Genomic DNA, 27457 nt, shown 5'->3' with positions numbered 1-27457 from the left:
GTTCTACTCTGTCCTATAGGGTTGCTATGAGTCGGAATCAACGCAATGGCAATGGGTTTGGTTTTTTTTTTTTTCGGTTCTTGGGCATGTGTGCCGTTGGTATTTTGTGTGCCTAACATGAGCAAATGCATTGTGTGCATACACTGAGTTTGTATTTTGTGTGCAGAAACAATGGCAGAGAATCCTTTATTTTGTACGCATACCCATTGTGTCCATGTAATTTTTATGTACTCTGCATCTGTGTTGCAGGTTGTGCACTTGCACACGGTGCGTGCAGGTCTTCTGTGTAGGTTCTGTATTAGTAAGTACATTCCATGTCTGTGCAGATTTTGCAATAAGTATTACCACGTATCTGCTGTGCGTGCCCTCTAGGTTATTTTCCATGTGTGTTGCATGTTTTGTATTTGTATATACGTGGCAACAATAAATGCATTTTTTAGGGGGAGTCTATGTGCATGTGTGTGTGTGTGTGAACAGCTGAGTCGCAGGTGAAGAACACTGTGATAACATATCTACTCCCTGACCTAGGCCTCAGCTATGGGTTGCTTTACTTTCTGTTTTCCAAAGGTCTGTGTCCTTCCTGTCCCATGTCTTGGGAATTCAGCACCACCTCCCATGAAGGAGAGGAAGAGAAGCATAGAGGAAGAGAAGCACACTTGTGCTGGGCATAGAATGCCCTGCAGACACCTGGGGATGTGGGTGAGGTGATCTGGAACGAATGAGCACCCTGGGCCTAGTACCCTGAGCTGATGCCCACCCCCCAAGACAACTGTAGGCACTAAATAGCTAACAGTGAGGCCAGGGCTGGCGCCACCACTAGACAACCCGGCCACCACAACTCACTGAGTTCGGGGAATTTAAGCCACCTATGTTGAAAGGCAAAGGACAGTCGAGTGAGGCAAAAGCCCCCTTCATTTCAACCCCTTTCCAGGGCCCCCCTGTCCTCTATCTTCAGGCTGCATGGTGCTCACTCGCTCGCTATCTGTTCCAGGGGTGGGGACGAATCCTTACTCATCCCTGGGTTCTTCTGAAGCAGCTCTGGTTGCCAGTTTAATAGGAGAGAGATTGAGTCTGGCAATCAAAATGATGCCTTTGAATCATCCAGAGACCCCATCCCTTGGTTCTGGAACCTAAATCTTCCCACACAGAGGAAGCGCCACCTAAAGTCCAGACCAGTGGAATTTGGTCCCAGGGAGTCCTGCTCCTTCATGTCCTTGGTTTCAAAGCAGGGGATCCGTTCACGAAAGTGGCTGATGCAGAGTCTAATGACAATGAGAGCCAAACAGTGTGGGGAAAGAGAATGGAGATGATTGACATGGTGGAGTGTAGACAGGAGGCCTGGGGTGGATCTGGTCCAGGATGGCTGGAGATGTGAGGGCCAGGGGGCCCTTGTGCACTAGGTGAGACAAGCTTCAGCCACAGGAAACTGAAGCTGCAGCACATGGAGGGCAGAAAGACAATTCTAACGTCTAAGAATCCATGGAGACTGGAGGCTCTGAGGCAATGGCAGCAAACCCAGGCCCAGTGGGGTGACCAATGAGACAAAATAATCCATTAGGCCTCTTAGACAACCAACCACCAAGCCGTGGATTTGCTCCTGAACCTGAACTCCAGAGAATAAATATACATATATATATATATGTGGTGTGTGTGCGTATATATGTACAAATATATATACACGCATATGTACATATATATGTATATATATACTCTAGTGCACATAGTCAAACACATGCATAAGTTGCCCTGTGTCAAAAATATTGCATAAGCTTATGCAATGTTCAAATGCAATTATTTCTATAGCTAGCTAGGTAGAGGAACACGTGAAAGAGATACTTGGTATATATTTATATACACTGGATCCACAGATCCGCCTGTCCTCAGGACCAATGTCCTGGTCAGCTGTACAGTCATGCTCACGACTAGGTTAATTCTTAAGGTGCAATCACGTGAGGTGTTTAGATGCTGCTTTCTCGTTTTCCCTCTTCTAGCTTTGCAGAGGTCTGTGTTCCCATTTGGAAGAACAGGGATGGGGTAGGCCTGAGGGCCAGATGTTTCGGTTCCCCATCCCAAATAGTCAGTCTATATTTTTTCCCTGATTGAGAGTTTCCACCCTCCAATGAGGGGAAGAAAAATCTTAGTTCATTGCCATTACAAGGCTATTAACACTCTAAATATGAATACTGTGTAGGCTACTGAGAAAATAGGTTATCTCCTGCATTTTAAATATTGGGATTCATGCAACAAACACCCATGCAGCTTTATCGCATCACTGGTAAATTCCACTGCAGTGTCGTGCGGCTGGGGCCACAGCACTAGGAAAGCAGATGTCTGCAAACTCTAGTGTAATGAAGAAATCAGACATGTTGCCATGACCCCAAAGCCTGGCAAGAATGGTGAAGTCTGAAGCCGAGCGGTGCCTTGGTTTGTTAGCTTCTCCCTGACGAGGTCTAAGGGAGAAAACGTGAAGCTTGACAACTCACATTTGGTCATAAGAACTGTCCCTCCCCTGGGCTTCCCTCACATCGACACTGCAGGGAAAAAGCTGAACGCAGCATTTTCCGTTACGAAACACAGCCTCCAGAGCATCTACTTGGCAACTGCAATTCACAAATCCCAGCCTGTGACATAAAAAGTAATTCTAATACACAGGACTGTGTGTCCTTTTCAAAGCAAAAAAATGGGAATGACCTTTTGAACAATTGCTAGAGCTTTAAAGAAAAACCATAATCGCTATTCTCTGTGAAGAGGGGCTGGGCTCAAAATGGGGTGCTCGGGGGAGGTGGGGTGCATCTCCCAGGTGCTGTGTGCACTTAATTAGGAAAGAAAGGTGGCACTGATATGCTGGGTTGTGTCTTTGACATGAGGCAGCCTGAATGTGGCTTTCTGAAGCCTAACTCCATAGGTGACTCCAATCTTTGGAAACCCATTAAGTCGGTGATAAAGATTTCCATGAAAGCCAGGGATAGATACTCTGTGTCCTAAATCAAAAATCAAGTCACTTGCACGACTATTGCTTTCCATGCAGAACCAGATACACACTGCAGAGCACGCTGACTACAACGCAGGCTATTATGCAATATCTGCATTAGTTCCATTGAGTTGCAAGTATGCTAACAGGTTTCAATCAGACATCAGTTAACATTTTGGTAATATTCACATAGTTTGTGTTAGCCAAGGTGCAGTTGGCTGTTTTCAAGTTTTCCTCTCTAAAGTCCTCGTTACTGTTGTTTACCCCCTCCTGGATCTCCATGTAATCAGACTTACTAATGGTGGAGGCACTTCTACTTTTCTTTAGGTCAGGGGAGGATGGGATCTTTGGACAACTCGTCACTTGCAGGTACTGGGCCTGCTCCTCTCCCTCTGTCTCCCGGTGGTAGAAGTAGTTGAAATTGGACACTATGACGGGGACCGGTAAGGCAATGGTTAACACACCCGCAATTGCACACAGGGAACCCACGATCTTTCCCCCAATGGTCGTTGGAACCATGTCTCCATAGCCTACAGTTGTCATGGAGACGACTGCCCACCAGAAGGCATCCGGGATGCTGGGGAACTGGGACTCTCGCTCATCGGCCTCTGCGAAATAGACAGCACTAGAGAAAAGGATGACCCCGATGAAGAGGAAGAATATCAGGAGGCCCAACTCTCTCATGCTGGCTTTGAGGGTCTGACCTAGAATCTGGAGACCTTTGGAGTGTCTGGACAACTTGAAAATCCTAAAGACTCTTACCAAGCGGATGACCCGGAGGATAGCCAACGACATGGCCTGCTGGCCCTGCTGGGCATCCTCTGGCTTCTCAGCCAGCTCCGTCCCCAGGGTGATGAAGTAGGGGATGATGGCCACAATGTCAATGATGTTCATGATGTTGGTGAAGAAGCCAGCTTTGCTAGGACAGGCAAAGAACCTCACCAAGAACTCAAAGGAGAACCAGATGATGCAGAGGGTCTCTACAATGAAGAAAGGGTCGGTGAAGGAAGTGGACTGCTGGTACCCAATGGTGCTGTTGGAATAGGTGTGGAAGGTCATGCCACTGCCATGCATGTCTTCATTTTCATCTCGGAATATGGGTAAGGTCTCAAGACAAAAGCTGACGATGGAGATCAGGATCACCATGACAGATACAATAGCTATAATCCTGGCAGGCCCTGAGCTCTCTGGATATTCAAAGAGAAGCCACACCTGTCTCTGAAACTCATTTTCAGGCAGAGGACGCTCTTCCTCCTTGATGTAGCCTTCATCTTCCCGAAACATCTCCATTGCTTCTTCTCCCAGCTCATAAAACCGAATTTCTTCAGAGAATATGTCTAAGGGCACATTCACAGGTCGCCTCAACCGGCCCCCAGACTGGTAGTAGTATAAAATGGCATCAAAGCTGGGGCGGTTCCGATCAAAAAAGTACTCATTTCGGAGGGGGTCAAAGTACCTCATCCGCTTCTTTGGGTCCCCTAAGAGGGTCTCTGGAAACTGGGCTAAGGTCTTGAGCTGCGTCTCAAACCGCAGCCCTGAGATGTTGATCACCACCCTCTCACAGCACTCGTGGTCTGCCTCTGGGTCATAGGTGTCCTGTGGGTGCCCAGGGAGGGCAGCAGCCTCGTCCGTCGGGTCTCCAGTGGCCACTGTCATAATTGGGGCTGAGAGAAGCGCCTCACGCTACACCTTCCAGCTGCCTGGTGGCAAGGAGCTCAGGGTGCTGCTAACGGCCCCAGGAAACACAGTAGCATTGGCCTGGGCTTCTGCTGGAGAGCCCTGAGGGCTCTCTGAGAGCCGTACAGACAGCCTCGCTTGGCTGAAAGACAGAGGCAGTGAAGGACATGAGACCACTCAGCATTGGCAGCCCGACCTGGTTTGCTGCTTTGTACCTACCATCTCTCAGCCAAGAGTTCAGAAACATTACCACTACCATCACCACAATTTACTTTCACCTTGTAAACTGGCTGGAGATCAGAGGGGAGCAGGTGGCAATCTCTCGAGGAAGGCCTAGAATGCCCTGCCCTGGGGAAAGTGGCTGGCCCAGGCCCTCTCTGCGCCATGCAGGCATCATGAAGCATAACCTCATACTAGAAGGCTGGAAGGATGGCCTCTCCCAGGCACTGAAATAATGTCTTGCGAATAACTGCACCCTGGGAGGTTTTCTTAGTGCGGGTTCTTGGGTCTGGGTCTCTCTCATTGCCCCCACCCCAGTGACTCCACACATGGCTGTTATTTAACAGCAGACTGATTTACCTGGCAAGGCAGGACTCCGAAGCTGTCTTTCTTGCAGAGCGGAGCAGATGCCGTGGGAATCCTAGATACACACTCCGGCAGCCCAACTCCTCATCACGTCTTTTCACCAGAGCTAGAAATAATGGTGAGTCATCCTGGGCAGGAGGGCAGGCTCCAGGTCCTGGAGGTGAGCTCCAGAGCCGGGCTGGGCTGGAGGAGCAGCAGGGTGTCTGGTCAGGGGCACGCAGAACTCCCACAGCCCAGCTTGGGTCTGGAGCCTCTGGAAGAAAAAAGGCAAGATGCAAAGCTCAGCAAAAACGGAAGTCCTCCTGGCTGTCCTCAGGAGGTTTGATGTTGCCTGGAACAAACAGTGCAAGATAGAACCTAGGCTTTGGGGCACCTGGTGCCAAGATGCAGGAGTGCTCTGGCAACTTCTCTCACTGGAGGTGACAGGCTCCCATGTCCACCTTCCGTTCTGGTGCCACACCTGAGAACTATCCCTCAGCCTCCCAGCCTTCTCAGGGCAGGCTTCCCATCAGCCTGAGGCTACTTCTCCCAGGGAAAAAGCCTGCAGAGGTGATTGGGCCTGTCTCCTCCAGGGGCCTCTCTGGGGCTGAGCCAGATCCCTCAACTCAACTGCCATCAGGAAGGGACTCTGGACAATGAACATTCCCCTGCCCCCGCCCCATTCCAGGACAGTGTCTCTCAAGGGGAGGACTAACTGTAGCCACACTATAAGCTCTGACCTCTGCTGGGTCCTGGGAGAAGCAGTAATTCCCACTCCCCACCTCCTTCAGAGCCCAACTAGGGACACCCACACACAGCAAGGTCGTCTCTGTACACAGCTGAATGGCTGGGCCCCTGGACTTACGCTCCCCTGAGAATTCCTGGGCAGCAGGCCTCCCTCTGATCGGGGTGGCATTTGAGCTGGGCAGGCGCTCGACCACCAATTTCTCCTCAAGACAAAATCCCTCACATCTCCGCGGCAGGGAGCGCAGAACAAACGCTCAGCCTGCTTGGCTGCAAGGCGGGTTGGCAGCATCGAGAGGGGGAGCCTGGAGGAAGCCGGCTTCCGGGCTGGCCCCTTGCCGGCCCAATCCGGCTGGCCCCAGGGCGGGGAGGGGTCTGGGCCCTCTCTTCATCGCCCGCAGCTCGGGGCGGGATTCCGCCGGGCGCGCTCTCCGCTCCGTTCTGCGCCGCCAGACTGGACCCTCCACTGGCAGCGGTGGCTTGCGCCCCCTTAACTCCCTCCTACCCGGTCGACTCCAGCTGCGGGCCCGAGCGCAGCCCCCCTCTTTTGCCCCCAGGATCAAGCTCCATCTCCACCCGGAAACCCTGGAGCCTGAACTCTGGGGTGTGGGGTGGGTTGCCCTGCGCCGGCTGCCCCAGATCTCTGCTTCCTCTCCTCCTAAGCATGGGGGTTCCGTGGCAGCCTACGGCCCCCGGGAAGAGGAAAAGCTAGCTTTTCTCTGCCGCAAAACCCTTCAGACTCAGTGCCAGAGAGGCGAATGCAACTCGGCCGTCCCAAGTGATTCTGGTCCTACCAACCGGCGCTATTTACCAGACATGGTTATGCTGGCAGCTGCACTTCCCATCACCCGCCAGCTCCTCTATGCGCCCTCCTCCCCGCGCCACGCACACCCCAGAGGGTCCCCGAGCCCATTTCGTGCACTTGTCTTCCGCAGAGTCAAAGCCCCCTCGGCGTGGGATCCGCGGGCCAGGCAGCCGTGGTGGGCATGGGCTCCTCTGGCCGGGCTCGAACCCTCCGCCCTGCAGGCTGCGCCGCCGGCTGCCGGGTAGCCCCTCTCGACGGGCGCCGCAGCGGGCAGGGGGAGGCAGCACGCGCATCGGAACGCCCCGACCCCGATTTACCCTTGCGGATGGACACCCGGAGCCTCCATATTCGTGGTTTAGGGCAAGCGCCGGCGGAACGGCGGTTACGCGCGGCCAGCCGGGAGCAGGCTCTGCAGTCCCGCGGGCGGCGCGTACTGAGTGCCCGGCCGCCGCCCGCAGCCGCACCGCGCCGCACCGCGCCACGCAGCGCCGCACCTGGCCCGCCCGCGAATTCGAATTAAAGGGGCCGGCGGGTGCCAGAGCCCGCGAGGCGCGCCGCCGGCAGCCGAGCCGGCCACCTAGTTGGGCCACTGGGCCTCGGCCCCGCCCCACGAGGAAAAAAGAGGAAAGCACCCCATTATTTGCCAGAGCCCAAGTTACTAACCAGAACTCGCGAGGGAGGTGGGGCTCAGTTGGGTGCTGCCGAGCCTGGGGACGGGGGCTCGGAAAGATGAGGGGGCAGAAGTTGAGGAGCGCTTCCAAAGCTTCTGCCAACATAATGAAGTAGGCAAAGACAAAACAATCAATAGCTATCCCAGGCCCGAGGAGGGACCCAGCCTCGCGAGAGATGTGCAGCTACTATTTGGAGGCTGCCAGGCAGGCTCTATAGACCCTCCCGGCTCTCTCGCTGGCGCGCCCCTTCCTCGGGCTCCAATCCCATCCCCTTACCCAGCGGAAGCTTTGGCTTCTCCGGGGAATGCAGCAGGTGCGGGGCCGCAGTGTGGTAGAAACTCGCTGCTGCGTTCGCCTCGGGGCAGGAGCCGCTGGAGCAAGCAAAACTGCAGAGCCGGCCCTCTTGGCTCCCTCCCCCCAGGGGCCCGGGCAAGGAAGGCTGGGCTGCAGCTGCCCCAGGTCAGGGCTAAACCAAAAAAACAAAACAAAACAAAACAAACCCAAAAAAGCCCCAGTGTCATTGAGTCGATTCCGACTCATAGCGACCCTATAGGACAGAGTAGAACTACCCCATACAGTTGCCAAGGAGCGTCTGGTGGATTCGAAGTGCCAACCCTTTGGTTAGCAGCGGTAGCACTTAACCACTACGCCACCAGGGTCAGGGCTAGTTCTCATAAAATGGGCCTCCTCACAGGCCTTGGGAGGGGAAAACGGTTAAGCATTCGACTACTATCAGAAAGGTTGGCAGTTCGAACCCAGCCAGAGGCACCTCGGAAGAAAGTCCTGGCGATCTGTTTCCAAAAGGTCACAGCCTTGAAAACCCCATGGACCAGTTCTGCTCTGCACATGGGGTGGCTAGCTATGGGTCAGAATCAACTCCATAGTGACTAACAACCACACAGACCTTGCAGACCAGCTGGCCCTCAAGGCTCTGAAGTTGGGAGTGCAGCTCAGGGCACCTTGGGTTGGGTGGAGGAGAATGAGACCGTGGCTCTTGTAAGAATGTGTGCGGAAGCTTAGCCAGCTCTCTGCTCAGATGGGGGATCCGAGAGGGTCCAACTGTGCTCTTGGGAGCCACATGACAGCCTCCAACCCCTGCCAGCTCTGTTCTCCAGGTCTCTGTCTGAATTACCCAGACAGGGCATTCCACACAGTGGTTCCTTCAGCTTAGATTCTGCAGCAGACACGGTGCTCTGGTTTCTGGTATGGGAAGGCTCTTGCTGGGCCCCCCTGCTCAGAGAGCCCGCACTGAAACCCTGAGGTCCCGGCTCTGTGGGATTCTGGCATTTCAGAGGGGTGGTATACGAAATATAGTTCAAGACTGGGGGTCTACCCAGAGCTACAGGGGGTGGTCTGAGAGGGCAGTGGACTCAGTAAGCTCTGGGGATGACCATAAGACAATGCTGGTTTGGTTTAGGCCATTTGCAGCTGGAGCCAGACCGGGACTGAAATCTCTGCCTGTTACCAGGCCAGTTAATTCGCTCCTCAGTGTCTTCATCTGCAAAGTTGAGGCTACCTCACAGGGTTGTTGTGAAGATCAAATACATTGTTACATGTCAAATGTTTGGCACCAACAGACACTCAGTACATGGTGGCCTCTCCATTCTGTTTCCTTATGAAACTCTCCTCATAACTTGAGGCCCCCAGCTTAGCTTTCTGCTGTTTCTCTTTGTGCCAACTGCCAGTCCTTGTTATTCCATCCTGTTTGCTGCCTAGCTTGACCCACCTCACTTCCTCTGAGACCTGAGCCATTCCCATGCCCTTTTGCTCCACACTCCTTCTGGAAGCTTCCCCTGACCAACACCACAGGGATTTGTACCTCCTACTTGCCACACTGGGTCCTCAGGTCAATTAAAATTCCTACAGTCATCCATTTGATTGTGTCCATATTTTCTTTGCCCTCTTTAAAAAAAAAAAAAAAGGTGGACAGAGAAAAACTCTCAAGGGAGAATTAATGATCATCTAATTGGTGACATGTGGCAGACACTGTGCTAAGCACCCCTAACCCAGTACAACATTTAGTCCTCACAACTCTCCTTGGTAGTTCTTACATTAGAGCTGTTTCATCAGAGAGGAAACTGAGGCAGACATAGGTGAAGTAACCTACCCAAGGTTGTGGCAACTCTGGGCCATGAATCAGGTCTTTGTGGCTCTAGGACCTCCACCCTAGCCCACATACCAGGCTGCTTGGGTGGAATGAGCAGCCCTTGAGTTTCATTTCCCTCTATGGGTTCTTCCTTTGACCCCTGTTCCTATCTCCTGACTTGGCCTCACAGGGATGTATCATCCCCCCACCCCCCCCAAAAAAAACACTAATTTAACTCAAAAAAAGGGAAAATATAAAAAGAAAGAAACAGAAAAACAGTTGTTCCCAGAAAATAAAGTTTGGCTCCTAGTCCTCAAAAGTGTCTTTGTAGGTACCGTGGCTTGGCAGTGCTGGGTAAGAAAAGAGAACGCGTCCAATCTCGTTCCCGGCTCTGACACTTGCTGGTGAATTTGAGCAAGTTATTTAACCTCTCTGAGCCTCAGAGTCATAGTTATCTAGTGGTGCTATAAAAGACATACCACAAGTGGGTGAATTTAACAAGCAGAAAATTATTTTCTCACGGCTTAAAAGACTACAAATCTGAATTCAAAGCACTGGCTTTAAGGGAAGGCTTTCTCTCCGTCGTCTCTGGAGGAAGGCTGTTGTCTCTTCAGTTACTGCTTCCTGGTTCCTTGGAGATCTCTGTGAGTCTTGACATCTAACCCCATGCCTGCTCCGCTTGCTTGTTTAATGTGTTTTATATTTCAGAAAAGATAGACTCAAGATATACCCTACACTAATCCTGCCTCATTAACATAACAGAGACAATCCAGTCCCAAATGGAAAGATAACCACAGGCATGGAGGTTAGCATTTACAGCACATATTTTGGGTGGACAAAGTTCAGTCCATAATACTCGGTCTCCTAATTTATCAAGTGGGACAAGCACAACCTACTTCACAGGGTACAACACACAAAGAATCAAAAATCCAACTGCTGTCGAGTCGACTCTGACTCAGGGTGACCCCACATGTGTCAGAGTAGAACTGTGCTCCGTAAGGTTTTCAGTGGCTGGTTTTTCAGAAGCACGTTGCCAGGCCTTTCTTTCGAGGTGCCTCTGGGTGAGCTCAAAACTTTCAGTTAGCAGCCCAGCAAGTTAACTCTTCGCACTACCGGGGAACTTTCTTCACAGGGTCATCCCACTGCTGTGGGGTCTACCCAGAATCACAGCAACCCCATGTGTGCAGAGTAGAACTGATCTATAGGGTTTTCAAGGTTGTGATCTTTCAGAAGCAGATTGCCAGGTCTTTCTTCTGAGGTACCTCTGGGTGGATTCGAACTGCTAGCCTTTCCATTAGTAGTCAAGCGGTTCATCATTTATGCCACTCGGGGACTCCTCCTTCACAAGGTAGTAAGGATTAAATTAGTTATAAAGGGTGGGCGCTAGCTAGCTTAACTGGGAGGTGAAGCAGTTATTGTCGTTGGGTGCCATCAAGTTGATTCTAACTCATGGTGACCCTATATGACAGAGGAGAACTGCCCCATAGGGTTTTCTTGGCTGTAATCTTTTTTTAATTTTTATTTTATCGTGCTTTAGGTGACCTTATAGTGCAAATTAGTTTCTCATTCAAAAATTTATACACAAATTGTTTTTGACATTGGTTACAATTCCCGCAATGTGTCAGCGCTCTCCCCCTTTCCACCTGAGGTTAGCGCTCTCCCCCTCTCCATGGCCATTTGTTCAGTTTTCCTGTCCCTTCCTGACTTTTCGTCTTTGCTTTTGGGAGGGTATTGCCCATTTGGTCCTGTACACTTGACTAAACTACGAAGGACATTCCTCAAGTGTGTTGCTTGTTTTTTAGGACTGTCTAATCTTTGACTGAAAGGTGAACTTTGGGAGTGGCTTCAGTTCTGAGTTAGCAGGGTGCCCTGGGGGCCATAGTTTCCGGGGTTCCTCCAGTCTGTCAGACCAGCAAGTATGGTCTTTTTTTGTGAATTTGAATTTTGTTCTACATTTTTCTCCCACTCTGTCCAAGACCCTCTATTGTGATCTCTGTCAGAGCAGTCAGTGGTGGTAGCCGGGTACCATCCAGTTCTCCTGGCTCAGACTGGTGGAGGCTGTGGTTCATGTGATCTGTTAGTCCTTTGGGCTAATATTTTCTTTGTGTCTTTGTTTTTTTTTTAATTCTCCTTTGCTTTGGATAGGATGGGACCAATGGTGTATCTTAGATGGCTGCTCATTTATAGTGTTTTTGGTGAAAGTTTACACAGGGAATTAAGTTCTCATTTAACAATTTCTGTGCATATTGTTCAGTGACATTGGTTACATTCTTTGTAATATTTATCAGTATCCTCATTATTTCCATTTTGTTTGTTCTGTTTCTGTTAGTCTAGCTTCCCTGCCCTCTCTTGCCGTCTCATCTTTGATCTAGAGTAAATGTTAACCATTTGATTTCATCTAGACGATTATTTTGAAGAGCGTATTACTCACGGGTGAAAAAGGGCCAATCTGTTATTTGGCTGAAAGACGACTTCTGGGAGTGGTTTGAGTTCCAAGTTTAAAGAGTATCTCGGGGCAATAGTCTTGGGGGTTCATCTAGTCTCTACCAGTCTAATAAGTCTGGCCTTTTTTCAGGAATTCGAATTTTTGTTGTACATTTTTCTCCCCTTCTATCCAGGGCCATCTATTGATAGTGCTGGGGGGCCCTCCCTCACATTATGCAGCAGCTACTCTGGGTTAAGCAGAGGCCACTTCTATTAGCAACCAAAGGCAGAATAGCATAGTGGTCGAAGTACAGCTGCTGGCACCAGGATATCTAGGGCCAATCCCAGCCCTGCCACTGTTTAGCTCTGTGACTCAGTTTTCTCAACTGTAAATTTTGATTGTGTGGTTGGAATATAAAACTCTTAGCACAGTGCCTAACCTACTAAAAAAATACTAAATAAATGTTAGCTATCAAAAAAAAAAATTTTTTTTTTATCAACATCATCAAAGAGCCCTGGTGGTGCAATGGTTAAGCACTTGGCTGCTAAGTGAAAGGTTGGCAGTTTGAATCTACCCAGTGGCTCTGCAGAAAAAAGACCTGGAGATTTCAACCAAGAAAACCCTATGGGGGCAGTTCTACTCTGTCACATGGGGTCACTATGAATTGAAAATCGACTTGACAATGTCAACATCATCAGGAATCTGTGGGTGGCATAGATGGTTAGGGGCTGGGCTACTATCCAAAAGGTTGTTCGTTCAAATCTAATATAGGGGTCACATTCTGACTTGATGGGAACTGGCTTTATTTATTTATTTATTTTTAAATCAACACTGTCATCTTGGTCATCATTGCCACCATTGTTCTCTACATTAGAAATGCAAGTGTGGGTGGTTTGTAATGAGCTGTTACAGAGGAGATGCCTTTTGTTCCCTGGGCCACACCCCCGGGACTACCTGTGAATTCAGCTGCCCTATGGAGGGTGATTCTAGAGCAAGCTGACAGTGTCCCACCTTAATCCGTGTATCTCTCGGCTTTCCTGACTCAGGACTCTGTCTGACACATGGTGGCTCACTCAGGTTGCTGCAGGTGGCCTGGGCACTGGGAAAGGCAGCTCTAAATGCTCCAGTCAGTAAGAGAGACAATATGTGTTCACAGTTGGCTCCTCAGAGGGATCCCATCTGTATGGAGTCCCAATTGCTCACAACGGTGACCAGCTCAATTCAGTGAGGCAGCTGGCCTGGGTCAGGACAACATCCAGAGCAAAGGTGGCTCTTCCTAGCCCATTGGGCCTGTGCCCCAGGCAGCTAAGCCAGCATCCCAGGCCCTGCCGCCCGTGGCTCCTTGGACCCTGTCTTCCGCCCAGGCCTCTCTCCTGAGCTGCAGGCTCATCTGTTCTACTTCTCAGGCCTGCTTCTCCCTCTCATTCTACCTGTTGTAAGAGACACCACCATTCACCCAGTTCCCCAAACCAGAAACCTGGGAGCCCTTATCAGCCCTTTCTCCTCCGCCTTGGACATCCCTACATCCAGCCAATCACCTGGTTTTAGCACCTGTTCACTTCTCCCTGATCCCCTCTCCTTCACCTGCTAGCCTGGGTCAACCCACCATCAGGCATTGTCTGGGCCGCTGCAACCCTTCCAGATGGGCTCCCATCTGCTCTCTTCTCTCCACAGTTGCTACAGTGATCCTTCTAAAGAGCAGATCAGATCATGTCACTTACCTGCTTCAACTCTTCAATGGCTCCGTATTGCCATGATACAACCTACTTTTGCTAAAAGGCAAGCAAAGTCCTTCACGATCTGATGCTTCACCCTCCCTCAGCCTCCTGGTTCTAGGAGTCTATACTGGTGTGACACTGAACTGCCTGGAAGGCTCCGAATGGCTGAAAACAGACAGATTAGGTTAAGGCCTGAAGTCAGACAGACCTGGGTTTGGGTCCTGGCTCTGCTGCTTATCACTCATGTGACCTCTGGTAGAGTATTTTTCCTCTCTGAGTCTGTAAAATGGAAGGAATAACACCTAAGGCTTGCTCTGAGGATTAGACAAGATAATGCACATGGGGTGTCTATCTCAGCGTTTGACCTTTGGGAAGGACAGAAGGAATGCGTGCTTCTGGGTGGTTCCACATCTTCCAGCTTTGGGTCCAGCAGCCCCCTCGATGCAAATGCCCAGAGGAGGAGGATAGCTCCCCAAAGTGGGCGGATTCCTCTCTGCGTTCACAGAGAGGTTAAGAGCTTACTCAAGGTCACACAGCTAGTCCAGTCAAGACCCAGGGTCTGACCTGAGGTACTGAGGCTCCAGAATTCTGGCTATTAAGCATTCTGCTGTGCTCATAGCTCAAGCATTCGGGCATTCCATGGGCTGGACTTGATCTTGTCATTCTGAGCTTTAATCTCTCCGAGGACTCCAAAGCGTCCTCCCGCTGGAGCTCACAGGCCTCCAGTGACCAGCACTTATTGCCTCCCACCACAGCCATCCCAACTTTGGACAAAACTATTTTTTTATTATTATTTATTTTAATTGTTTTGGTGAAAATATGCACAGCGAAGAATACACCATTTCAACAAATTCTACATGTACACTTCAGTGACATTGTTTACATTCTTCAAGTTGTGTAACCTTTCTAGTTCCCCTTTTCCAAATTATTCCACCACCATTAATATAAACTCACTGCCCCCTAAGCTTCTCATCTAACCCAGATGACCTTGGGGTGTGTGACCTTGGTAAGTCACTGCCCCTCTTTGGGCCTCAGTTTCCTCACCTGTAAAATGGGAAAGATGGATAATATACATGACCCCTTCTTGTTCCATGGCTAGTTCTACAACTTTCCGTGGCTAAGGAGCGGGAGCCACAAGCAGACATCTTCAGGTTAGGGAGGAGATGTGCTACACACTTAATGGGCATATCTTATTTAATCTCCACTAGTTTAAAAGTGGAGTCCCAGGGTGGTGTGAAAGGGTAAGCACTGGGCTGCTAATTGAAGAGTTGGCCATTTAAATCTACCCAGAGGTGCCTTGGAAGAAAGGCCTGGCAATCCTTTTCCAAAAGGTCACAGCCATGAAAACCCTGTAGAGCATGGTTCTCTGACACACATGGGGTCACCATGAGTCAGAATCAACTCGATGGCAACTGGTTTTTAGTGTCATATGTACTCTAATTATAACCATTTTACTGAGAGGACATCGAAGCTCGGAGAGGTTGTGTGACCTGCTCAAGGTCATCTGACTCTAGTCAGTGGCAGAGCTGGGATTCGAGCCCAGGTCTCTGTGATCCCCGAGTCAGCAGTTCCCTCACCACATCTCACTGCCTATTTATTTAGAAGGGGAGGAAGGAATTCTGGAGAAGCCAAAGCACTTTGAAAACAAGTTCAGCCAAAAATTCAAAACAGTGCAAGCCTGATGCTGAGTGCATTTTAATGATGTTCTCTGAGCCCAGGAAGGGTCATTCCAAGGGGAACACATGGAGTTTGCAATTCTGAGGCCTCACGGCAAGAGAACAGGCTTAAACTGCAGTGAGAGGGTTCAGTTAGACACGAGGGAAAACTACTGACTACAGGTGAGGGAAAAGGAGTCTCTGCCCTGTTTTGAAAGGCCTCTCCCTTTTGTAGCTTGGATGGCCAGGGGCAAAGATAAAGTTTATTGCAGTGGTTAAGTACTTGGCTGCTAACCGAAACGTCAGTGGTTCAAACCCAGCAGCCACTCTTCTGGAGAAAGACGTGGCAGTCTGCTTCTGTAAAGATCTACAGCCTTGGAGACACTGTGGGGCAGTTCTACTCAGTCGTACAGGGTCGCTATGAGTTGGAGTCAACTCGTTGGCAGTGGGTTTTTTTTTTTTTTTTTAATATGGGAGGGATATTTGATGGACTAAGGGACCCAAAGGAGACCTTTAAGGACAGGAGCTTGAATACCATAAACCATTTAGGTATGGCCTTCCTCAGAATGCTAAGGAAGTAGAATTAGATGATGAAAGATTAGGTAGAAAAATATTAGATAACAAACACGTGTTTGTCGAACGGAATGAGCCACTGGCTGCAGAGGCAGCAAGGCCTTGTCTGGAGAACTCAGCTTGGGGTTCTGGGTGACTCAGCCTCTCCGACTCGTCTTTAAAGACGGTGAAGGGAGAGGTAGAAGATTGAAAGGTGATTTGGAAGCTTTTCTGGAGTTGCAGAGCCAAGAGAGCTCTGAAAAAGTGAATGGAAGAAATCTAGAAGGGGCAGAGGGTCTGGGGGTGTGAGGGACAGCTAGAAGGAGGGACAAGGAGTGGGAAGGCACCAGGTGGAGAATGCTATGACTCCTCCCTATTCCTTCACACCCCAGGTCAGGGTCTTGAGGACGCCAAAGCTAATTTTCCCCAGGGACCACCTTCTAAAATTCCAGAATCATCCAACAATACCACCTAGTGGCCATTTTGGAGAGGTGCAGGAAAGTGCCTGAGAAAATTTAAAAAAAAAAAATTATTTTCAATTCAGACTCATGGCAGGTCCATGGCATCAGAGTAGGATTGTGCTCCTTAGGGTTTTCAATGGGTAACTTTTTGGAAGTAGATTGCCAGACCTTTCTTTGAGGTGCTTCTGGGTGGGCTCAATCGCCAACCTTTCAGTTAGCAGCCGGGCATGTAATTGTTTGCACCACCCAGGGACTTCAGCTAACTCATAAAAAGAATCCTCTGAGTTTCTTCCTGCCTTGGAGATGTAGTTCAGGGCTCCCGTGGGTTTCCGGATCTAGACAGAGCTGTGCTTTAAGGGTCCTGCATGCCCCAGAGGACTCCCCTTCTTTCCCGAACTCTGGGCATAAGGATCTGTTGGGTTAAACCAGGGCTTCCCTCACCTACAGATTCCCAAGTCTTCCCAGGTGTAGACCTGAAAAGACAGGGATGTCTATAGCCCCTTCCCAAGCCTCCCCTTCTGGGGCAGTGAGGAGTTGACTGAGGATGCAACTGGCACCGGCCCTCCCCTGGGCTCACCTGGGCATGGCCAGGACAGCACAGTGTGGTTACACGTGCATCAGGGATGGGGCTGGAGAGTCGTATGGTAGAGTGACTTTACAGTGGCCTGAACATCACTGCCCTTCTCCTCCAGCGGCACCCTCCATGGTCCATGAGCCTTTAGGAAAAGAGCAGAAGTTCTTCCCCCCAGGAAGAAGGGACCCCAGCACTAGATCATAAAGAAAGAGGCATGGTCCCTAAGAAAAACACAGTGGAATCTGGGAACAAGAGGTTTGTGTGGTAAGATAATAGTCAACAAGGGTGGGTGATATTTGCATCCCCATTTGACAAATACAGAAACAGAAGCTCAGGGAGGTTGAGTAATTTGCCTGTGGCCTCATAGCCAGTAACCAGGTGCTAGAGGCTGGGGCTGAATCACAGTCTAAGGCACTAGCCCAGCTCTAAACCAGGTATCAAGCCAAACACCGTGCAGAAACAAATCTGTCAACAATTGACTCTAATACAAGGCAGAACAAATTGACCTAAGCTGAGAAATAAAGTACTTAAGTGAATAGGAAGGGTGGGGGGATTAGATTTGCCTCGGTGTCTTAGTTACCAAGTACTGCAGTAACAAAACACACCACATGTGGGTAGCTTTGAAGAACAGGAATTTACTATCTCACAGTTTTGGAGGCTAGAAATTCAAATCAGGGTGTCAGCTCTATGAGTGGGTCCTCCCTTGTCGGTAGTCCCAGCAGTTCCTTGGCATTCCCTGGCATCTGTCTTTCCCCCTCCCCCCCGCCCCCCGCCACCTCATCAGTGTGTCTCTGTGTCTATTCTGCTGTTTTTATAACTCAGAAGTGATCAGGTTTAGGACCCACCCTACTCTGATATGCCCTGGTTAACATACCAAAAGAAAATCCCTATTTCCGAACAGGATCACATCCACAGGTTCAGGGGTCAGGGCTTCAATACTTTTTTTTGGAGGGCGGTGGGAGGCACGATTCAATCCATAACATCGGGGTACCAGGAAAGCCTTCATAAAGAATGGGGCATTTGAGAGGTACCTTTAAGGAGGAGCAGACAGTGCAAAGACCCTGAAAGGGGTGAGGAGGCTGGGGTTAGGGCAGTCCATGTGAGGAACCCACAGCCTTCACCCCTCACTTCACTCATTCATTCACCCGCCGTAGGAAGGTTCTCTGAAGCAGCCTCTCACACAGCACCCCGCATCTCTCTGCACTTCATCCTGCTTTATTTTCCCTCATGTCATTTATTCCCACCTGCCAGTTTGCAACATACTTATTTGTTTATTGTCTCATTCCCCCACTAGAATGCAAGTTCCATGAGAGTGGGAATTTTGAGGGTTTTGTTCTCTCCTGTATCCCCAGTGCCCAGAACAGGGTCTGGAGCACCATGGGTGCTCAGTATTTATGGTGAAATAAATGCCTAAATGTATGAGTGAATTCCAGGATAAAGGGACAACGGGGATAGAACACAGAACCAGCCTCACCTGCCCCAGGAAGAGGGAGCCAAGCAGTGAGACTGGAGTGAGGCTGCCTGGAGGGGCGTGGTGAGACTGAGACAGGAGGATCATTTGGGGGCAGATCGGAAAAGCCCTTGAACACCATGTCAAGGAGTTTAGGTTTATTTTGTCCTGCAGGCAACAGGGAGCTATGGAGGGTTTTGAGCAGCAGAGTGATAGGATTAAACCCATGTTTTAGAAAGATAATTTAGGATGTGGCGTAATGGATGGGCTCCTGGGTAGCACAAACAGTTAAGCACCTGGCTACTAACTGAAAGATTAGTCGTTTAAACCCACTCAGAGGTACCTCAGAAGAAAGGCCTGGCGGGCTACTTCTGAAAGGTCACAGCCTTGGAAACCATATGGAGCCCAGTTCTATTCTGCCACACGTGGGTTGCCAGGAGCTGGAATCGACTTGAGGCCAACTGGTTTGTTATTTTTGGTTTTGGCGGTGGATGGATCTGAGACCAAAAGCAGGAAGCCAGAAAGAACCCTTGGGAAGTCAAGCCTTTTGTTACATAAGGAAGGAAGGGATGAAGGCAGCGATGATGGCAGTAAAGAGATAAGCATCAACCGGAGAGACATTAATCGGGGCCAATACCTGGTGATCAGTGAGGAGTCAGTGATCAGCGTGGTGGTGCAAGGGCCAAGCAAGGGGATCAGAAAGGTGGTGTGTGTGTGCGTGTGTGTGTGTGTGTGCACAGTATGCATGTGCACCTGCTTGCGCGTGCTCACGTGTGCGTTGGGGAGTGGACATCACGTGGTGGGCAGTTTCCGCAGACACCCTGGTGGTGGAGCTAGTATGATGGGCGTGTCCAGTATCAAACAGGCAGACGGTGATGCTGACCTGACACTCAGGAAAAGACCAGGCTTGGGGACGGAGAGTCGAGGGTCAGCATCCTGGAGGCGATATTTGAAGCCAGGGCGGAGCATGGGATCTTTAGGTCGAGGGTGTAGATGGAGAGAGAAGAGGGGAGGGAGCAGGACTGCAGTCTTTAGAGCACCATTACTGGAGGGGAGGGGAGGGAGACCGTGGGGAGGAGAGAGTGGAGCCGTGGTCAGGGAGTAGGGCCCTGGGACATCTGGGCCAGGGCCTCACAGACACGCTCATCTCCTCCACTGGCAGGACTTTCCCACACCGCCTGAGCCCTGTGCCCCTTCTTCCCTCCTTCCTGCCACAGAAGCACTGGACGCTGCTGGGCCAGATACCACTGGGTTCCCACTCAGGGTCAAACCTTGCACTACGGCAGGGTCAGGGCTTCTACTTCAGGGCAGAATAAAAATTTATTTAATAATTTTTTAAAATATGGCAAAGCTTCATTGGAGTTTTATCTGATGTGGCCTTGTCCTTCCCATGTGTCTGTTTGGCAGAGTAGACTGTGGCCTAGAAGTGGGACCCAGTATCCAGATCTGGGGCCCGGGGAGGGGCAGCAAATGCCTTCAGCAGGGTTTAAGAGGTGGAATGACACCTGAGCTGGCAGAGCCAGCGGGCGAGGGAAGGGAGAGGGAGTCGATGCCAGATCCTGTGCTGCAGGGAGACGCAGTGGCCCTCAAGGAGCTCACTGACTGGAAGGGGACAATAGCCGGTGATGGGCGCTGCTGTGGATTGAATTGGCCTCTAAAAAGATACGTTGAGGCCTAACCCTCTGTATCTGTGGACGTGATCTTGTGTCGAAACAGAGTCTTTGAAGATGTTACCACTTAACACAAGGTCATCCTGGAGCAGGGTGAGTCCTAATCCAGTCTGACAGGTGTCCTTATAAAAGAGAAGAGACTCAGATAGAAACAGAGGGAGACAGCCATGTGACAATGGGGGCAGAGATTGGAGTGGAAAGGAATACCAGGGATCTCCAGCTGTCACCAGAAGCTAGGAGGGAGGCACGGAACAAATTGGCCCTCAGAGCCCTCAGCAGGAATCAGCATGGCTGACACTCTGATTTTGGACTTCTCACCTCCAGAACTGTGAGACAATAAATTTCTGTTCTTATAAATCAGCCAGTTTGTGGTACTTTGTTACTGCAGGGCACAGGGGATAAGGCTCACTCTGTGGGTGGCGTGGGGGCAGAGGCAGGAGTGGGGGGTTGAAGGCGTAGTGGCCGCGAGTGGGGTCCTGCTCACTGCTGACAGGGCACCCAGGATGCCACACTCTCACACAGCCTGTGGCTGCATGTAGAACAGGCCCAGCCACCACGTGGAGAGTGACTTGTCAGCTTCTGACAAAAGATCTTCCTCCTCTTCTACTTCCTCTCTGGAGAGTCTGAGGAACCCAGAGTCCCTACCTCCTTTCTGGTTCTGCCACTCAGTTGAGACCCTGGAAAATCACTGATGCCCTCTGTTCTTCATATTTGGACTCATTGCTCTTGGTGACGGGTTCCTTTTGGGAGGCAGGCTGGCAGTGGGGGGCTGGCCCTCAGATGAGAAGGACACCCAGGAGAATTCCGAGGGAAGCGTAAGGAGAGGATGTAGGGAATAGACACTCTGCTCAGGCCTACTCAACGTCGCTACTTGGCCAGCTAATTTTTTATTTTTCTAGTTGCTGTCGAATCAATTCCAACTCACGGCGACTCCATTTGTGTCAGAGTAGAACTGTGTTCCACAGGATTTTCAGTGGCTGCTTTTTCAGAAGGAGACTGCTAGGACTGTCTTCTGAGGCACCTCTGGGTGTACTCGAGCCTCCAACCTTTTGGTTAGCAGCCAACTGCCTTAACCATTTGTACCATGCAGGGACTCCTGGACTTCTAATAGGCAGCTCAAATTTGGCACATCCAAAATCCGATCCTTATTTTGTCTCCGCACCCCAAGCCTGATCATCCCGAGTCTCGTTAAAGAGCACCACCCTCCATCTAATTGCTCCAGCCCAACCCCTGGAGATAGCCTTTGACTAATCCATCAGCAAATCCTATTGACTCTTCGAAATATGTCCTGAATCTGATCATGTTTTATCTCCCCCACCTAAGCAATCCTGTCCCATACACTCTCATCTCACACCTGAATGGGCCTCCTTCACCCTCCCCGTGCCTCTCAAAGAAAGTACAGTGAGATTTTATAAACATAAATCAGAACTCAAAGCCTTTCCTTGTCCCTCACACCATTTGCCACCTGGGTACCTTTCTGACCTCATTTCCCACCCCTCAGCCCATGGTCACTCGGCCTGGGCCAAGTTGCCTCCTTGATGGTCCTCAAACACAGCAAGCCCATTCTGTGGTAGAGCCTGAGCATTGGCTGTTCCCACCCTTCCCCCAGTCTCATGACTCACTCCTTCCCTTTATTTAGTATATGGTTACACATTACTTCCTAGGAGATAAAACCAAACCAGTTGCTGTCTAGTGGATTCTGACTCATAGTGACCCCATGGGTGTCAGAGTAGAATACCATAGGATTTTTTTTTTTCTTTTTTGGTTGGCTGATTTATTGGGTACTGAGTGGTAGCTGAGGTGGTAAATGGGAGCTGTGACAAAGGCTTCCAACACCAAAGAGGCATCCTAGAGGCTGGTACCAGCACAGACAGAGACAGCGGGACCGAGTAAGGAGGGACTTACTCAGAGATCCACTGTGAGAGTAGAACTGCTCTAATCTTCGGCTCCCCTGGGTGGTGCAAACAGTTAAGCGCTCAACTACTGGCTGAAATGTTGGAGGTTCGAATCTGCCCAGAGGAGCCTTGGAAGACAGGCATGGCTATCCGTTTCTGAAAGGTCACAGCCCTGAAAGCCCTGTGGGGCAGTTCTGCTCTGCACATGTAGGAGCACCATGAGTTAGAATTGACTCGATGGCAACTAACAACATTTAACAAGAGCAAGGCTGTTGGTAAGACTGAAAGTTGGTCTCTGGGATCTGTAGGGTTTTCAAGGGCTGATTTTTTGGAAGTAGATCTCCAGGCCTTTCTTCCGAGGTGCTTCTGGGTGGACTCAAATCACCAGCCTTTCGATTAGCAGCCAAGCGTGTTAACTGTTTGCACCGCCCAAGGACACCTAGGAGATACCTGGCACATAATGCTGGAAGAATGAATGAATGAATGCTATGTTTTAACTCTGTCTGGCAAGCTGGAATTATTCCAATTCTAACAATAACCAGCATTTAATAATAGCCTGGCCTGTGCTCCCTGTTTGGGCTTTGAAATCTGCTCCCATCCCCAGGGATCCCACTAGTTCTCTGTAAAGGAGGCCAGACTTGCCCAAGAAGGTGGGTATCAGCTCTGCAGAACGGGCCGGATGCACGCGCTGCCTCTGGCCACTAGAGGGGGCTACATGCAGCGGCATCTGCTGACTGCGGCTCAGACTGCGGCTGCAGCAACCTGAGGCGGGGTGAAGCCATCCTACACCCACGCAGCACCGGAAAGATGGGAGATGGATATCCACAGTCCCCAATTTCTGAACCAGTGCCTGCCTCCCTGCGTTTCCACTAAGCCAGGTACCCAGGGCTTTTAATAAAAGGCAGGTGCGATTTGGAGGGTTTAAAACGTTTTACCCTACTCTTGTAATATCCCAAACGCAGCACCTCCAGTCGCCTGAGGTCACATCTCTGGCAACACCCCCCACCATCTTTACAAATATGAAAACTGCACCTCGGTGAGGTTAAGGTTATTTGCCTGCTGCTTGACAAATCCCCCCAAGCCCTCCCCTGAGCAGCGTTCCCAGGCTCTCCAGGCCTGACTTGGGCCTCATCTTCTCTTCCTAGGAGACACCTAAGGTCCCTTGGTGATGCAGTTTACGCTGTACTACTACCCTAAAGGCTGGTGGTTCAGATTCACCAGCGGTGCTGTGGAACAAAGAAAGCCCTGGTGACTGCTTCTGTAAAGATTACCAAACACATTGCCCTCCAGTCAATTCAGACTCTAATGCCCTTACAGAACAGAGTATAACTGTGTCCATAGGGTCTCCAAGGCTGTAATCTTTGCAAGAAACAAGACTGCCACATCGTTCGCTGCTAGTGGTTTGAACCGCCGACCTGTTAGCAGCCCAGTGCTTAACCACTGTGCTACCAAGAAAACCCTATGGAGCAGTTCTGCTGTGTCACATGGGGCCACTAGGAGTCCGAATCGACTGGACGGCAATGGGTTAGGAGGCCACCGCTCTATGTGCACATGTCCTACAGCAAAGATGGCTGTGAATGGCAGTTTTGGGAGCCGTGGTGGCACAGTGGTTAAGAGCTCAGCTGCTAACCAAAAGGTCAGCACTTCAAATCCACCAGCCACTCCTTGGAAACCCTATGGGGCAGTTCTGCTCTGTCCTGCAGGATCACTGTGAGTTGGAATTGACTTGATGGCAACAAGTCCCGAGGTCAGAGACTGTTTTAATGAGAGAGAGAAAGAAGAAGTGGGGAAGGGGGGAGAGAAGGAAAATGAAGAAAGTGACTGGTTCCACAGGGTCTTGTCAGATTTCTCAGCCCCTAAACCAAGCTTGGCATCTCTAGCATCCAGACTCACCCCCATCCTCATACACACCAACCCCTCCTTCCAGACCCTCCCTCGTGCCCTCCCCCTATCCCTCTCCATGACCCTGTGTGGGCAGGTCAACTCCGCAGGCCCTCAGTGCTGGACCATGCCTTAGAGGTCAAGGACTCTGGCCTTCATTTGTCACACTGGCTCTCACAGGTCCCAGGGGCTGGCTGCTCACTGTTCGAATCCCCATCCCCCATCCCCAACTCCAGCATCCTCAGATATGTTGTAGCTTGTTCTGGGTATGGAAACCTCTTCCCGATGGTATGCAAGCTGTCTCCCTGGCATGGCCGCCCATCATCTCGCCTGACTTCCTTGCTTCACCCTCTCAGGAGCTGTGCCTGTGCGGGTAAGAACTGGAGCCCTCACTCAGGAGAGGGTCAGTAGACAGGGCTGGGCAGGGCTGTGACTGCACCCAGTAGGCTCCTCCCCTCCCCTCCTCCTGGGGACCAATAGAGCAGATGGTCAAGAACAGGGCTCTGATCAGACAGGCTTGGCTCCAGGTTATTTACCTCTATGTGCCTCAGTTTCCTCCTCTGTACAATGGAAATGAGAACTGACCTCGAATGATTTGTGTGAAGTGATTAGGTATTCAAAGTGCTAAGTACAAGGCATGCCCACAGCAAGTATTCAATAAACATTACATATTATTATCATTGGCTTTAGACCAATGGGTTACAGACTTTTAAAAATCACAACCCACAGGAAGAAAAACATTTAACATCGTGATCCAGTACAAACACACACAGATATAATTGGAACAAAACTTTCACGCAACTATACGCAACACATTCTGACATTTACTGTTCTGTCCTATTTTGTGGTTGGCTTGTTTTTAACTGGGTTCACAACTCATCACATGAATTTCACCTCCCACTCATAGGTCATGGCCATGGACAAAAAGAATTGCTCCCAGCCTGCACACCACCTCCCCCCATCCCAGCCTGCATTCTTGGGACTCACCCTTGCATCTCCTTATGTTCCTCTTTCCACTCCTGCTCCGCAGCCCTGCCCCAGGCCGGTAGCCCATCTGCTGCTCAGCTCTCTGGTCCAGAACATTCTCAGGTGATGGCCTGGTCTCATCATCCTCCCCAGGACTCGATATACTCTCCAGACTCTCACCAGCCTCACAGCTCACTCCTGCCCAGACCTGCCCACTGGGCCTCTTCCCCCGGGCCGTTTCTCACTGGGTTCAACATCCCTGGTCCTTCACAGTACCACGCTTTTCAATCCTCTATCACCATCACTTCCCTTTGTGTAAAAAGTTTGCAACACAATTTTCACAAATGATCTCATTTACTCCCCACGACAATCCTGTAAGGTGGCTAGTAGCACTTCATGTTCAGGTGAGGGAAGGAGGCTCAGAGAGTGTAAGTCACACAGAACTCAAACCCAGATCTTCAAATACCAAGCCCAAGTGTTTTTCCACCAAATCAGTGTTTCTCAATATAGGGAGGCAATGACAATTTTTCACTTTAAGGGACATTTGGCAATGCCTGGAGACATTTTTGGTTATCGCAGTTCAGGAGGTGGGAGTGGGAGGTGCTACTTGAATTTAGTGGTAGAGGCCAGGGATGCGGCTAGAGATTCTACAGTGCACAGAACAGCTCCCCACGATAAAGAATTATTTGGCTCAAAATGTCAACAGTGCCGAGGCTGAAAATTGCTGCACTAGATCGAGGCAGTTTGAGTCATCTCCCTTGTTTACCTTTTTGAGAAGTAAGACAATATTTACCGATCTCCAGGCCCAGAGTAGTATTTCTGCTTCATGAAGTCCCAACAAATGCTGGCAACAGGTGACCAGTAACATACGCTAATTCTCCTAGACCCTGGAAAATAATTCTGCTGGACCAGAAGGCAAGTTCATCCAAAGACAAGGGGGATATCAATTAGGAGGCTTTGGGCTGCAAGGGATAGAAAATCTAATTCCTTGGAGAAAACAAGAAGGAAAGTGTATTATCCTACATTATGAGAAGTCTTGAGATGGGGTAGCTCTAGGGTTAGTTGCTTTTGTGGCTCAACAACAACATCATCAGTGGCCCAATTTTTACATCTTTCTGCTCTGCCATCCTCGGTGTCTTGGCTTCGTTTGCCAACTAGTTTTCCTTATGATTATAAAATGGCTGCCAGTGTTCCAGGTATCATGCCCAGACATGACTTTCCAGCAGAATAGAAACTAGCTCTTCCTTGTGTTTCTCTTAAAGAGCAAGGAAACCTTTCCCTGAAGCCCCCTGATAGACTACCTCTCAGGTCATAGTGGCCAGAACTGGTCCAGGCCCACCTGTGAACTAATCTCTGAAAGAGGGAACAAGACCACTGCTATGGATTGAATTAAATCCTTCAAAAAATATGTGTTGGCTTTGAAATGTGGCGTCTGGGGTCTTAAATGCTAACAAGCGGCCATCTAAGATGCATCAATTGGTCTCAATCCACCTGGATCAAAGGAAAATGAAGAACACCAAGGTCACACGACAACCAAGAGCCCAAGAGACAGAAAGGGCCACATGAACCAGAGACCTACATCATCCTGAGACCAGAAGAACTAGTTGGTGCCCGGCCACAATCGACGACTGCCCTGACAGGGAGCACAACAGAGAACCCCTGAGGGAGCAGGAGATCAGTGGGATGCAGACCCCAAATTCTCATAAAAAGACCAGACTTAGTGGTCTGACTGAGACTAGAGGAATCCCGGCGGCCATGCTCCCCAGACCTTCTGTTGGCACAGGACAGGAACCATCCCTGAAGACAACTCATCAGACATGAAAGGGACTGGACAGTGGGTAGGAGAGAGATGCTGATGAAGAGTGAGCTAATTATATCAGGTGGACACTTGAGACTGTGTTGGCATCTCCTGTCTGGAGGGGGGATGGGAGGATAGAGAGAGTGGGAAGCTGGCAAAATTGTCACGAAAGGAGAGACTGGAAGGGCTGACTCATTAGGGGGAGAGCAAGTGGGAGTACAGAGTAAGATGTATGTAAACTTATATGTGACAGACTGACTTGATTTGTAAACGTTCACTTGAAGCTCAATAAAAGTTAATTAAAAAAAAATATGTGTTGTAACCTCTATGTCTGTGGTTATGATCCTATTTGGGAATGGGTTGTCTTTGCTATGTTAATGAGAAGGATTAGTTTAGGGTTTGTCTTGAGATATAAAAGAGATTAAACAAGTAAGCAGAGGTGAGATGTGGTAAGATAGATACCAAGACACATGGAGATCGCCAAGGAACCAGGAAACAAAAGCTGAAGGGACATAGACCTTCCTCCAGAGCTGATGGAGAAAAAGTGTTCCCCTAGAGCTGGCACCCTGAATTCAGACTTCTTGTTTTCTAAACAGTGAGAAAATAAATTTCTGTTTGTTAAAGCCATTCACTTGTGGTGTTTCTGTTATAGCAGCACTAGGTAACTAAGACAAGCACCGTGATTGCCTTGGACTAAGAGGGACTTAGTCCGCAATCAATCATGGGGGTGGCAGGATCAGGGCAGTGTTTCGTTCAGTCATGCGTGGAATTGCCATGATCAGAAGGCTGACTCCACAGCAGCTGAAATCAACAATAACCCCCAAGTGAGGGAGGGAACGTCCTTCCTCAGATTGTGGCTATGTGGGGAGCAGGGACACGTGACTGAGCTGGGGC

General features: G+C 50.0%; 1 protein-coding gene across 4 annotated transcripts; it reads right to left on the bottom strand.

The window, feature by feature from the left end:
* Window positions 1–1862: 1862 nt before the first annotated feature.
* On the bottom strand, window positions 1863–25141 carry KCNA2 (potassium voltage-gated channel subfamily A member 2). Of its 4 annotated transcripts, none has more exons than XM_023547452.2 (3): window positions 24787–25141; window positions 5228–5486; window positions 1863–4790 (listed from the first exon to the last, which is right to left on the bottom strand). In XM_023547452.2, exon 3 carries the CDS (start codon window positions 4625–4627, stop codon window positions 3128–3130), a length of 1500 nt encoding a protein of 499 aa, XP_023403220.1. In that variant the 5' UTR covers window positions 4628–4790; window positions 5228–5486; window positions 24787–25141; the 3' UTR covers window positions 1863–3127. The 4 variants fall into 4 exon arrangements, with proteins under 4 accessions (XP_023403220.1, XP_064138495.1, XP_023403219.1 ...); XM_064282425.1 differs by lacking the exon at window positions 24787–25141 and adding an exon at window positions 7709–7830; XM_023547451.2 differs by lacking the exon at window positions 24787–25141 and adding an exon at window positions 7079–7193.
* Window positions 25142–27457: the final 2316 nt, after the last annotated feature.

This window comes from Loxodonta africana, chromosome 3 (assembly GCF_030014295.1).
Source record: "Loxodonta africana isolate mLoxAfr1 chromosome 3, mLoxAfr1.hap2, whole genome shotgun sequence".
Lineage (NCBI taxonomy): Eukaryota > Metazoa > Chordata > Mammalia > Proboscidea > Elephantidae > Loxodonta > Loxodonta africana.
This window is presented reverse-complemented; position numbering and strand designations above follow the sequence as displayed.

What these genes read in the sequence shown, in the direction of transcription:
- KCNA2 (XM_023547452.2), bottom strand. Translation starts at nt 4,627, where the DNA reads ATGACAGTGGCCACTGGAGACCCGACGGACGAGGCTGCTGCCCTCCCT.